This window comes from Erpetoichthys calabaricus, chromosome 3, assembly GCF_900747795.2.
Source record: "Erpetoichthys calabaricus chromosome 3, fErpCal1.3, whole genome shotgun sequence".
Classification (NCBI taxonomy): domain Eukaryota; kingdom Metazoa; phylum Chordata; class Cladistia; order Polypteriformes; family Polypteridae; genus Erpetoichthys; species Erpetoichthys calabaricus.
The window spans coordinates 275,883,094-275,897,461 of record NC_041396.2 but is presented as its reverse complement, the minus strand read 5'-3'; the positions used below and the strand labels follow the sequence as shown (position 1 = coordinate 275,897,461).

Below are 14,368 nucleotides of genomic sequence, written 5' to 3'. Positions count from 1 at the left end.
CTGTCTACCAAAAAATCCTAAAGGAGAATGTCCGGCCATCTGTTTGTCAACTCAAGCTGAAGCGATCTTGGGTGCTGCAACAGGACAATGACCCAAAACACACCAGCAAATCCACCTCTGAATGGCTGAAGAAAAACAAAATGAAGACTTTGGAGTGGCCTAGTCCAAGTCCTGACCTGAATCCAATTGAGATGCTATGGCATGACCTTAAAAGGCGGTTCATGCTAGAAAACCCTCAAATAAAGCTGAATTACAACAATTTTGCAAAGATGAGTGGGCCAAAATTCCTCCAGAGCGCTGTAATAGAGTCATTGCAAGTTATCGCAAACGCTTGATTGCAGTTATTGCTGCTAAGGGTGGCCCAACCAGTTATTAGGTTCAGGGGGCAATTACTTTTTCACACAGGGCCATGTAGGTTTGGATTTTTTTTTCTCCCTAAATAATAAAAACCACCATTTACAAACTGCATTTTGTGTTTACTTGTGTTATATTTGACTAATGGTTAAATGTGTTTGATGATCAGAAACATTTTGTGTGACAAACATGCAAAAGAATAAGAAATCAGGAAGGGGGCAAATAGTTTTTCACACCACTGTATATATATATATATATATCTATATCCGAAGCCATGCAAGCACACTCTTGAGAATGCAACGTATAGTTGTACAGAAGAAAAGCAATCTTGCCTCAAATGAATGGCAACCTTTTGTAGGTCTATGAACTTAATTTAAACTTTAGGTTTACACGGTGCTTTCTTTCCGAAGTACCTGCACTCATGAATAGGTCTGTATGTGTCAGTCGGTCAAATCCACGCGCTTCGCACCGGCGAAGTACCGCTTTTAAATTTTTATTAAGAAGAAAACAAAACCTTTTTAAATTGAGGGAAAATATACTAATAACAGTTTGTTAAGGATCTGTTTTTTTGTGAAGCTGCCTTCACTCGAGTGATCACTTCGACCTGACTTGGTGGCCAACTATAAGCGTTACCTGGTAGGTAACCACCCATACAATCAGATTGTGAATCAGACTACGAATGCCGTGAATGTAATTACCCCGATCTACATGTTGTCAAATAAACGAACCACACGCCGTGGCGCGGAATGTAATTACCCCGATCTACATGTTGTCAAATAAACGAACCACATGCCGTGGCGCAATTTTAGGGGCTTTGCCTGTAGCGCTGACATCCGAGGTTCGATTCCCGTAAGGGAGTGAAGTGAGTGGCTGGTTACCTACCAGGTAACGCTTATGGTTGGCCAGCAAGTGAGGTAACATCAGCCATGGTGCCTTCAGTTGTGAGAAGCAGATCATAGAATGGTTGAAAATAGTTTACTGTCAAATAATGCAAAGAGTACGCGACACGTCTTTCCCCCTTATTCTTGGCTCATCAGGCGTACACACTCACTGCACTTGCTTACGGTAATCGAACCTCGGACGTCAGCGCTAGAGGGGCTTAGCAGCAGTGAAGTATTGCTTTTAAATTTTAATTAAGAACAAAAGAAAACCTCAGAGGTTCGATTCCCGTACGGGAGTGAAGTGAGTGGCTGGTTACCTACCAGGTAACGCTTATGGTTGGCGAGCAAGTGACGTAACATCAGCCACGGTGCCTTCAGTTGTGAGAAGCAGATCATAGAATGATTGAAAATAGTTTTGCATTTACCTTTTTAGCAAAAGGCGAGCTTTTAAGCCTGAGAAATCACCCCGCAAATGCACACGTTTAATTGCACATGTGTTAATATGTATGCTTACACAGTATCAAAAGACAGTGAACAACGTCATTTACCTTTGTTCCCGCGTTTGATAAAAGGCGAGCTTTTAAGCCTGAGAAATCACCCCGTAAATGCACACGTTTAATTGCACATGTGTTAATATGTATGCTTACACAGTATTAAAAGACACTCAAAAATTAACGTCATTTACCTTCGTTCCCGCGTTTGACTCGTGCTGTAAATCTCTTCCTTGTTTTTAGTTCACGTGATTACGTAGGAGGCGTGATGACGTGATACGTGACTCCGCCTCCTCCATTAGAGTATATGGACAAAAAACATGTTCCAGTTATGACCATTACGCGTAGAATTTCGAAATGAAACCTGCCTAACTTTTGTAAGTAAGCTGTAAGGAATGAACCTGCCAAATTTCAGCCTTCCACCTACACGGGAAGTTCGAGAATTAGTGATGAGTCAGTCAGTCAGTCAGTCAGGGCTTTGCCTTTTATTAATATGTATAGATATATATATGTGAATGTATGTATGTATATATGTATGTCTATATTTATATATATGTATGTGTGCATACAGTGGTGTGAAAAACTATTTGCCCCCTTCCTGATTTCTTATTCTTTTGCATGTTTGTCACACAAAATGTTTCTGATCATCAAACACATTTAACCATTAGTCAAATATAACACAAGTAAACACAAAATGCAGTTTTTAAATGATGGTGTTTATTATTTAGGGAGAAAAAAAATCCAAACCTACATGGCCCTGTGTGAAAAAATAATTGCCCCCTTTGATAAAAAATAACCTAACTGTGGTGTATCACACCTGAGTTCAATTTCCGTAGCCACCCCCAGGCCTGATTACTGCCACACCTGTTTCAATCAAGAAATCACTTAAATAGGAGCTGCCTGACACAGAGAAGTAGACCAAAAGCACCTCAAAAGCTAGACATCATGCCAAGATCCAAAGAAATTCAGGAACAAATGAGAACAGAAGTAATTGAGATCTATCAGTCTGGTAAAGGTTATAAAGCCATTTCTAAAGCTTTGGGACTCCAGCGAACCACAGTGAGAGCCATTATCCACAAATGGCAAAAACATGGAACAGTGGTGAACCTTCCCAGGAGTGGCCGGCCGACCAAAATTACCCCAAGAGCACAGAGACGACTCATCCGAGAGGTCACAAAAGACCCCAGGACAACGTCTAAAGAACTGCAGGCCTCACTTGCCTCAATTAAGGTCAGTGTTCACGACTCCACCATAAGAAAGAGACTGGGCAAAAACGGCCTGCATGGCAGATTTCCAAGACGCAAACCACTGTTAAGCAAAAAGAACATTAGGGCTCGTCTCAATTTTGCTAAGAAACATCTCAATGATTGCCAAGACTTTTGGGAAAATACCTTGTGGACTGATGAGTCAAAAGTTGAACTTTTTGGAAGGCAAATGTCCCGTTACATCTGGCGTAAAAGGAACACAGCATTTCAGAAAAAGAACATCATACCAACAGTAAAATATGGTGGTGGTAGTGTGATGGTCTGGGGTTGTTTTGCTGCTTCAGGACCTGGAAGGCTTGCTGTGATAGATGGAACCATGAATTCTACTGTCTACCAAAAAATCCTGAAGGAGAATGTCCGGCCATCTGTTCATCAACTCAAGCTGAAGCGATCTTGGGTGCTGCAACAGGACAATGACCCAAAACACACCAGCAAATCCACCTCTGAATGGCTGAAAAAAACAAAATGAAGACTTTGGAGTGGCCTAGTCAAAGTCCTGACCTGAATCCAATTGAGATGCTATGGCATGACCTTAAAAAGGCGGTTCATGCTAGAAAACCCTCAAATAAAGCTGAATTACAACAATTTTGCAAAGATGAGTGGGCCAAAATTCCTCCAGAGCGCTGTAAAAGACTCATTGCAAGTTATCGCAAACGCTTGATTGCAGTTATTGCTGCTAAGGGTGGCCCAACCAGTTATTAGGATCAGGGGGCAATTACTTTTTCACACAGGGCCATGTAGGTTTGGATTTTTTTTTCTCCCTAAATAATAAAAACCACCATTTACAAACTGCATTTTGTGTTTACTTGTGTTATATTTGACTAATGGTTAAATGTGTTTGATGATCAGAAACATTTTGTGTGACAAACATGCAAAAGAATAAGAAATCAGGAAGGGGGCAAATAGTTTTTCACACCACTGTATGTATACATATGTGTATATATATGTAGATATGTCTATATTTATATGTATATATATGTACATATGTATATATATGTAGATATGTAAATTTGTATATGTGGATGTGTATATGTATGTATATATATGTATATGTGGATATGTGTATACAGTATGTAGATATGTATATATATGTATATATGTATATATATGTTTACATAACCTCTTTAACACACTACTTCTCCGCTGCGAAGCGCGGATATTTTGCTATTTTATATAAATGCAAAGTTGACTGACTGTCTCATTCACTCACCAACAAATACATTATTTCCAGTTTAGTTATAAAGCTGACATTTCGCAGGATTACATAACTAGGGCAGTAGATATTGACCAAGAATGGATATTTCAATCAACATATCAATATTTAGGGGTAAACCCCATATCATAACAGAAAAATGAAATAACCAAGCTCAACCAAGTAATCTGTGCAAACATTACACTTGCAGGTCCCTCCAGAAGATAAAGACACTTTACCCACCAGATATATTCTGTTCTAACAGGAACCACTGCATCTACTGTAAATGTGATTGTTTTATAATAGGCCTATAGTCAGATTTGGTCCACTAGAGCAAATTAATAGCAAATGAAGGTCTACCATCACAAAATGTGATCTAGAATATTTCTTGAAAAACATGTCTGATGTCTGTAGTTGCTGATTTCGTTGCCTGAGCACATCGTATTACATGACTAGTAATGAAGGGTGTCAGATTAAGACTACTTTGTAATGACTAACCAGTACAATTACATGTTTCTAAAGTATTGCAAGCATACTCCTTTTTCTGACAGTCAATAACGTGTTCCCTGAAGGATCTGATGCCTATGCAAAGGCTTTACATGCAAGGCAAGTTTAGGGCAGAGACTATGGCTGTTTGTCCTTTTTCCAATCTGTTGTGGTACATAAAATATGTGACATCAGGCAGAGAAGTCTAACTTATGTACAGCATTGTACTTCTGTGACTGTCATTTTTTATTGATGGAAAATAAATAAAAATTTGATCACAAAAAAAACAAAAAAAAAAAACATTGTACTTCTGCCTGAGCACTAATTAGTTGTTTGCTCTCGCGTACACAAAGCCTACCACTATAACTTAAGACAAAGTGAAATGACTGGCAGTGAAAGAAGCACGGTACAACTGCCTCTGACTTGCGAATATTATGTAAATCAAGTTTGTGACTAAAATCACTGAAAAAGTCAAGTAATGTGATATGGCCTTAAGTAAATGTATACAAGTTGTTAAGATCTAAAACCCCACCGTGCACACTTTGTAGCACATTTCACTTTCTTTCATCGCAGTCATAATAATCTTTATATTGGTGTCCAAAAATAAAGTATCAAAAAGCAATAAACAGCAAACAATGAGACTGATTTTCACCCTAGTTTCTTAAATTTACTGTTTACAGATTTTAGTTTCTCTTGTTTTTCTTCTGACAGTGCATATATGAAATTACTCTTTTGATGACACAGTAGAGATGAACTCCTGACTAGCAAGGATAAACAACAGGCAAATCAAGTTAAAATTACTAAAGTTACAATTATTAAATTAAAATAACTTTGATCACTTTCCTACACTTGTCCTTGTTTAAAGTTTATTCATGTCTCTCGTTTTGAACTTTTCCAGTTTGTTATTTTTGATTGTCCTTTTAGAAAGTTTTGAATCATTAGTTTGTATACCTTTTTTAAATTAAGGATTGTTTGTTCTAATGTTTTGACAAATTTTTTAATTGTGATACATGAATGTCTTTTTGTTGCCTTCATTTCACTATTTTAAATTCAGTTATTACCTTTCAAAAGTACTGAGAAATTGTTTATTTTAGTTTTATTTTTGTTTTTAAGTCAGAATTTGGCAGCCTTTACCTACAGGCTGTATTCTTTACTGTGCTGTTATTTGTACACCCTCCAAAAAGGCACAGAGTGTGCAAAAAACTTTACTAACAACAACAACCAGTATTGTTAAGCACAAAATCTTAAACACATAAAAAGCTTAAATCCCCCCAATTTTTTTTTACCTGCTCTGCAGATATTAAGAGAATCTCATGTCTAGCCTTCTCAATTCCCTCCTTAGTGCCAGCAATCTTGATCTGATTACTTGAGTCCTCTGGCCTAGGAATCTGAATCTTCGTGGCAGTTTTCAGCTCCAGTTCCAGCAGCTTCTCACCATTCTTTCCAATAACAAACCGATGGTGCTCCTTAGGTATGGTGACAGTGGCTGAAGCCTAAGCGGAGAGGGAAGGTGGGGGTTGATATAACCTTTCATTTAATAAAGGGTGGCCTTTCATCTTACAAAGAGAAGTGAACACTGTTTAGGTGTATTTAAGGTAGAAATTTCCAACTCAAAATCTAAAAGCCTGAAAGAGACTGGTGGTAGTTTTGAGCTCCTGTGAAGATGTAGGATGGATAAAGGAATTATCATACATCCTAGCAAGTGGCAAATATCAACACAAAGCACAATTCCAGCCTGGTAAGGTATACAAACAAAATATTATTAAATACTGCATATTAACTCTGGGATGTCCCATCTTAAAAATTCTTATCATACAAATAAATGCATTAGAACAATGTATTGCGCACATATTAAACTAGGCTTATAAACAAAATGTGTCTTGTAAGAATAAAATTAATTTAAAAAGTCATGGATACATGCTATTTGTTCTTCAGAATTTGATTTTAATCTTTTCATTACTAGGCACCTGTCTCTCTGTACACAGCAAACTGCTTGATAATTTCATTATTAATCCCTAACTTTCCAAAATATGAGTTTAGCAAGAGTAACATTTGATTTCTTTATTTCCCCCCTTGTTGATCATAACATATTTCACCTCTATCTGGATAATTTTTTTTATCTGTATAATGAAAGACCCATTTTTCTTTTCAGTATTTTTCTCTTTTAACCCTCTTTTGACAATTTTAAACAACTTTAAAACAATGAGCTTAGGTCTTACTTACAAAAATGACCATACTTCCCCACCTGGGTCTGAAGCCGAGCTACAATCTCCTTTCGAGCTTTCATGACAGAGTCAAGCTTGCCAGTCACCATGATGGACAGGCCCTGATCTTTAGCCAAGGAGAGCTCAATGTGGGCTCCTGTCTTCTGCATAATATCAAGGCAAACCTTAGACTCCTCTCCTTCACCAAACTGGCTGTTGTCCTTGTACCTGCGCTCTTCCAGAGGGACATGAAACACCTATATGGTAAAGAAATAAAAACACCACACACAACACATGAGCTGAAATTTCAGAATTATTTAATAATGCCCAGAGTTTGTAGCAAGACAGAGCTCTGCACAGCAAGGACAGAGTAAAGAGCCTCAATTAAATGACAGTTATTTTTAACTTTTTTTTTTTTTTATAAACTACAACTCAGGCAAGTATCCAGACCAAAAGTTGGTGGTTAACTAGTGATGCTTACAATCTTGAAAGAGCGAGTTTATAATTAAAAATACTGAATAAAAACAAGAATAAAATTTCATGTCAGCGGAAACAAAGTTAAAGATAAAAGATAAAGGGGTGTTTGTTAGAGGACTTTGTGAGCAAGTGACACACCATCTGTGGTCAAGTGACCCACGTCCTGATTACAGAGGAATCGAAGCATTACGCACATCCAAATCTGTTCCTCGGAGAGTCGCAGTCAGGGCGGCTGATGGAATGCTGTGGACAGCCTGAGGGTTCGCGGGATCCCCTCGAGGTTGCTGGATATCATGGCCGGCCAATACACTGGTACTGTGAGTGCTGTGCAGAGTGTTGGCAGAACCTCTGTGCTTTTCCCAGTTGATTCTGTGGTTCATCAGGGGTGTGTTCTTGCTCCTACTCTGTTCAATACTTGTATGGACTGGGTGTTGGGCAAGGTCGTGGGGTCCAGTGGCTGTGGGGCATCTGTAGCTGAAGAAAGATTCACGGATCTTGACTTTGCCGACGATGCTGTGATCTTCGTGGAATCAATGGAGGCTCTGATCGGGGAGCTCGAGAAGCTGAGTGAGGAGTCTGAGTGTCTGGGCTTGCGTGTGTCCTGTATAAAAACCAAGATCCAGGCCTTTAATGACCTCTTGGGCACAGACATCAGCAGTGTGTCTGTCTGCACAGAGAGTGTCGACCTTGTCGAGAGGTTTACTTGGCAGTGACATTCATGTCTCTGGTGACTCATCCTATGAAGTCAGTAGATGGATTGGGAGAGCATGGGGGGGTCATGAGGTCACTGGAAAGGGGTGCATGGCACTCCCGATATCTATGCTAAAGGATGAAGGTCAAAGTCTTTAAAGTCCTGGTGCTTCCTGTCTTGCTATATGGTTGCAAGACATGGACGCTATCCAGCGACCTGAGACGAAGACTGGACTCCTTTGGTACTGTGTCTCTCTGGAAACTCCTTGGGTACCGTTGGTTTGACTTTGTGTCGAATGAGTGGTTGCTCATGGAGTCCCGAATGAAGCACATTACCTGCATTGTGAGGGAACGTCAGTTACGGCACTACGGCCATGTGGCGTGTTTCCCCAACAGTGATCCAGCTCGTAAAATCCGCATTGTTGGGGACCCGAGTGGCTGGACCAGGCCAAGGGGTCGCCCACATAACACCTGGCTGTGGCAGATAGGGATCCCGAGTTGTGTCGTCATGTAGTGGGTGCGGCAACACACTGTACCAGTGCATGCTCCCCAACTTGACTTGACTTGGAAACAAAGTTAGAACTTGAAATATTGTTTGAATGAGTATTTGAACTGCACATATGAATATTTGGTTGAGCCAGCTTTGGGAGTAAGCATCAACTAGCTTTGACACACCACTGTTTTTTGCACAAATCCGCTTGTTAGATTTACCATACCTCATTCAAATTGCTTAGACAGGACTAGTGTACCATACATATCAAATCATAGAGGTAGTGCTTTGTGTAGCTCATTAGTTTTCCACAAGTGTAAAAGTACAACCTTGCACCCATGCTCATAAAAGGTTTGGAAAAATGTATTGAGAGTTAAAAATTTACCTCACGCTGGTAAAAAGACTGGAGAAAACAAACCATAGAGGTAAACAATGCAATCTTTATGTATTTTTAAGCAAAACATGGTACACTGTATTTTAGTTATTTACCATTCATGATTTAAAAGGAAGCAATCAAATTCTCATAAGTCTTCAAGAGGCACTCTTTTCATTTGTGTGCGACTGGTACCTGGCTTTACTTTTTGTTGAAAGATGGAAAACTCAGACAGCCTTGGTGTCACTATCCCTCCTAATCCATTAACAACTGTGTTTGGTGTACTTCCAGATGGGCTTAAAGCGGAGAAGGACAAACTGTAATTGCCTTTACTGCACTATTGGCACTGTCACACATGTGCAATTGGGAGGCAGCTAAAGGGCCTGAATAATAGTAATTCCACAGCAGAACAGGGGGCGGCAAGGTGCACGGACTTTCTTTCTCAATCCTTTGCAGACCATCCACGGGAAATCCCGCATGGTTCTGGCACCTCTGACGAACTCACTTCCAGTCCCGGGTGGTTTCTGTTGGGTTCAAAGGGCAACAGCGACCCCTGGCGTTTACATCTGGCGGAGCCGGCAGAATTCTGACCATCAGTTTGGGTCAGAAAACCTTTAAAAATAACATATACGCTAACCCGACAGACAGACACAAAGGACACAGAATAAAAGCACTAAGAAGTATTTTAATGTTTCTTCTTGGAAAAAAGTGTCTCCCAAGCACCCCAGCCACAATGAACAGGCAATTAAATGAACACAATACTCTCAAATAATAATAATTCTCTCCTCCACACCTTCCAGGAAGCTCTGTCACACTCCTCCCAACTCCGGCTCGCTTGCTGCAGCTCCAGTAGTCCTTTTTATAGTCCTTGATGGAGAACTGGTCTTTTCTTCAGTTCAGAAGTACTTTGGAGCTTCCGTCCTCATGACCTTGGAGTACTTCCGAGCTACAGATGAGGCACGACTCCTCCTGTCCCTTTACAGCTCCACCTGGCAGCACCCATGGCACCCAACAGGGCTGAGCAACTGAACTCCAAGTCCCAGGATGCCCTGCGGGAATCCGGGGCACCACTACATTCCAGGGAAGCTGCCTTCTAGCGTTCTGGGGGAGGCAGTGTCCCCCGTCCTTTAAGCGTTCCAGGCCAGGTTGAGCTGCCTGCCATCCCTCACACAGTAAATGGAGAACTCGGTACGCACACTCCCCAGACTTTTGAATGTTTTCATCCAAAGACCTACATTTCTTAGCTCAAAAACATAAGTACAGTTTAAGCTCCAATAAGTGTGATGGTGCTTTTTGATGGTTTGACATCCAGTCTAAGATCAGACTCTGTTTGCTTTTTATATTAAGGGTCAGGAACCAACAGCCATGCAAAAAGGAACTTTAAATGAAGTACTTATCTATAGGGCCCACACACTGATAACTTTAGGATGTGAAACCACAAAAACTTACATTGCTAAAGATGTGAACCTGTGAAAACATACTGTATACTTGTAACACCTCACATACAGTGCCTTAGCTGGGATCTGAATACATGACTCTGGAGTTGATACAAATAAGATAACATTTGAGTATAACCATCTACACTGAGGTATTTATTTATTGTTAAGTAACAACAAACAGTTGTACAGTGCAAAAAAAAAAAAACAAAATGAAATTTGTTGTACAGTTGTCTGGTGAATTAATGTAAAATTACAAAATGTACTATGGACAGGCTTGGGTTTGATTTTCAGCACCCGTGTAAAACTCATCTTTTGATGGTTGTTTTTGGTGGTGCATGTCACCTATAGTGAAAATAGTGCTAGTTAGAAGTACATTAGTTTGCAAGCATTTCCATGAAACGGTGACAGGATTCCTGGAAAACAGCGTAATACTCAGCTAAAACAGAAAATCAACACATGCAAAATGCATTACCACTACATTTTAAGATGAAAAGCAATATAGTAGAGAACAGCAAAATTATTGTAGCATTACTGAACTAAGAACATGAGTTGGGATTATTTAGAAATGTACCCATTTTTTGCACCTTGAATATGCTTGTGATATGCCATCTGTTGAATTCTATTAGTACGCACATAACAAATGGTATAACACAACATGCATGGTTTCAAGATAAACTGCAACAGCCTCTTATACAGTGTGATGGATGGCCGGGGCGCCCCTTCACCATATCTGTCAGTGGGACAAGAGTGGGAAGCCCAGTATTTCCCCCTGGACGCTAGATGGCAGCCTCCCTGGGTTGCAGCAGTGCCTTGGACTCCCCCAGGGCTTCATGGAGGTTGGAGTTCTGTGCAGCTCTGTGGGGTTCTGCAGGCGCCGCCATGGGGTGCTGCAGCAGGAGCTGCTAGCCCCTTTTGGGCACTGGTTTCGCCTTACCCGGAAGTGCAGCCAGATGTTGCCAAACAAGCACATGGAGCACTTCCGGGTACCCAATAAAAGGGAGCCAGCAACTGCCGCTCAGCGGCCAGAGTCGGGTGGGAGGAGGACAAAGTTTGCTGAGGAGGAGTGGTGGTGCCAAGAGGAAGAAAGTGCTTGGTGTATTTGTATACTGTGCTTGGGACTGTGTTGTGGCTGGAGGGATTACGGGGTAGATGTGCCCTCCAGCTGAAGAATAATAAACAGTTTATTCATTTTACACGTGCCTCCCGTGTCCAATCTGTGTCTGGTCGGGCGCTATACAGCGTCCATTTTATAATAGGTAGTACTATCAAAAAAAAAAAAACTGTAATAACCAGTGGTCAAGGTAAATCACACAGAGAATGTGTACAGTGATACAATAAGTCAAGTTTCCAATCAACATGCTGTATTATCGAGGGATAAGCGAGACTCACCGCATTCGTTAATAGATTGTGTGTGTTTATTCTTAAGACACGAAAGTAGAACAAACAGATAATATTCACAAAATAACATTAGTCATGCCTAACTTGCAGTCACACACTACTCCACACAGGATCTTATCCACAAAAGTACTGAATGTATTAGTGAAGCCTGCAATGCCTGTCACTCCTTAGTGAGTTCTTATGTGGACTGCTATCTATTGTAGGCATGGAGCTGGACAGTTTGACATCCGTGGCAGAGCGACAGGCACTCAGCAGGCTCCTATCAATTATGGAGAATCCACTGCATCCACTAAACAGTGTCTTCTCCAGACAGAGGAGCAGCTTCAGCGACAGACTGCTGTCACTGTCCTGCTCCACTGACAGACTGAGGAGATTGTTCCTCCCCAAAACTATGCCACTCTTCAATTCTACCCGGGGGGGTAAACGTTAACATTATTCAAAGTTATTGTCTGTTTTTACCTGCATTTTTATTACTCTTTAATTTAATATTGTTTTTTATATCAGTATGCTGCTGCTGGAGTATGTGAATTTCCCCTTGGGATTAATAAAGTATCTATCTATCTATCTGTCCTCTAGTACATGGTTTTATGCTATGTACTAACCAACGGTGTCTTACTTCTACTGCACTTATTCTGCAGGGATAAGCAGATGGCAATGTCCCCTACACCTGGTGCCCTTATACTTGTCTTTATAACTAGAGTAGTTGAAGTAATAAGGTATAGAAAAGTCAAAGAAATGTGGTTACTTAAAGTATAGAAATGACAAGAAAGCATAATACAAAAGAAAATAGATAGCAAAGCTTACTAAAAATCAGTCATGTTAAGGGTGGATGTTGCCCTAGACAGCTTTTTGACTCAGCAATCACCATGATACATAGCTTATGCTCTCCGACGTCCAAATGAATTGGTCTCTCTCTCTTTCTGATGTGTCCTGGTTTCTAACATTGTTTCCAATGTTGTTTTTTTGCCCCTCAGATGAACCATATTTATGTTAAAATTACACATAAGACACTGTGAAATTACACTCATATGATTGGCTAGCTCTTCTGGTGATGAATGGCTCTGCCCTAAATCTTTAATCTTGTATGTACATCTGTATAATATCTTACTGTCGCCATAGTTTTTACCATTATGGGAAAAAACTTGTCTGATCATTTTAGACTAAAAGCACCATAAATACATTTGATAAAAAAACATATGCATTAAAGTTATAAATTACTAGCAATACACAAAATGAATGTACAAATGTATTTGGGTCAAAAATTATTAGTCCACAAGAGAGGATGCTTTGAAAGTAAAATGCCTCTGAAAATTAGTTAAATTAACTTAAGAGTCCTATAAGTTACATTGTAAATAAGTTCATTTATAGTTCATCATTGTTCATTTAAGTAACATTAAAAAAGTAACCTGCAGTTTCATAAATTGACGATTTTATTTATCAGGACACTCAGTGAATTTCCATGGACTCGCACTACAAAGCATCTAATTTAAAGATTTGTGGTGTTGCCTGCAAAATCTGTCTCAGATGCAATTTTCTTGCAGCATGAGCTAAATGAAGAGCTTCATTATTCAGCCGTGCAGAGACCATTTACTTCCTGATGTCAGCACTCACCTTTTCTGTGCAGCATCTCTACTACAAATTGATGATAGCAAAGGCTTTCATCAAGTAGATATTTCTCTTCAACCACAGTACCACAGTCATTCTAGTAGCACTGTTACCAAACATACACATAACAAATTTTACGAATAAGATGCATGACCTGAAAACCAGGCTACCCACAGCTAATAGGCCAGAACTCACCACTGATTTCTGAACTATACCAACAACCAAGAGCCATATCAACATCACATTCCACTACATTAAGTAAATGAAGTCTTATAGATGAAATCAACTGTACTATACACAAAAACCTTTATTAAAGGAAAAAAACTTTTTAAACTCAAAACTTTAGTTCAGGGGTTTTTAATTTTAGACTATGAGGCATTAAAAAAAGCTACAACAACTGAAACCTGAAAATGAATTTGTGCAAAACTTATATATCATGACCAAAAACTATGTAAACAATGAACACATTTCAAAGATCACATCCAATAAGCATATTTCAAGGCTTACTTTTTCTATGACAAATGAAGATGTAATTAGTGCAATAAATGAAATAAAAAAGAACACTTTCATATTAAATAAATTTATAAACAATAAACAACTTTGAAGTGCTTTATTTTCATGTGATGGGAAAAGGAGCAAGAGTGCAAAATAAATAATGAAAAGAACTCTAACAGATTAATGAAAGAGATAATAATTCAATGAAATAACAAAAATAACTGAAAAATAAAGTAAAATTTTATCCTTCTAAATAAGAGAAGCTCAAAGTCTATTATTTCCTCTGTGAGAGCAGGTCTGAACCACCATCAGACAAACACCAGCACTTTACAAAAACACACGTTTATTCTTACAATAAAGTCCACACAGCACACAGTGCTCCCGCACCAATCACTCCCAACACGAGCCTCTCCCAATGTCGTTTTCAGGCCGCCTTTCTCTCTCCTGTCACTGGAGCTTCGTCCTGCTCCAGCTCCCAACTCTAGCTCCCCGACTGTAGGAAGGCGGCCCATTTTATATTCAGCTGGA

The 14,368-nt window shown here is 39.7% G+C and overlaps 1 protein-coding gene across 2 annotated transcripts in view; it reads right to left on the bottom strand.

Moving 5' to 3' along the window:
- The window catches only part of hdlbpb (high density lipoprotein binding protein b), a 163,412-nt gene that overhangs the window by 79,481 nt on the left and 69,563 nt on the right, over positions 1-14,368 (bottom strand). For both annotated transcript variants that reach the window (XR_007934582.1, XM_051925431.1), the window contains exons 5-6: positions 6,915-7,130; positions 5,956-6,162 (exon numbers count right to left, since the gene is read on the bottom strand). Coding sequence is in view for 1 of the 2 variants with exons in the window: in XM_051925431.1 (XP_051781391.1) it covers positions 5,956-6,162; positions 6,915-7,130 (423 nt within the window). In the remaining variant the exon portion in view is untranslated. The remainder of the gene's footprint in view (positions 1-5,955; positions 6,163-6,914; positions 7,131-14,368) is intronic.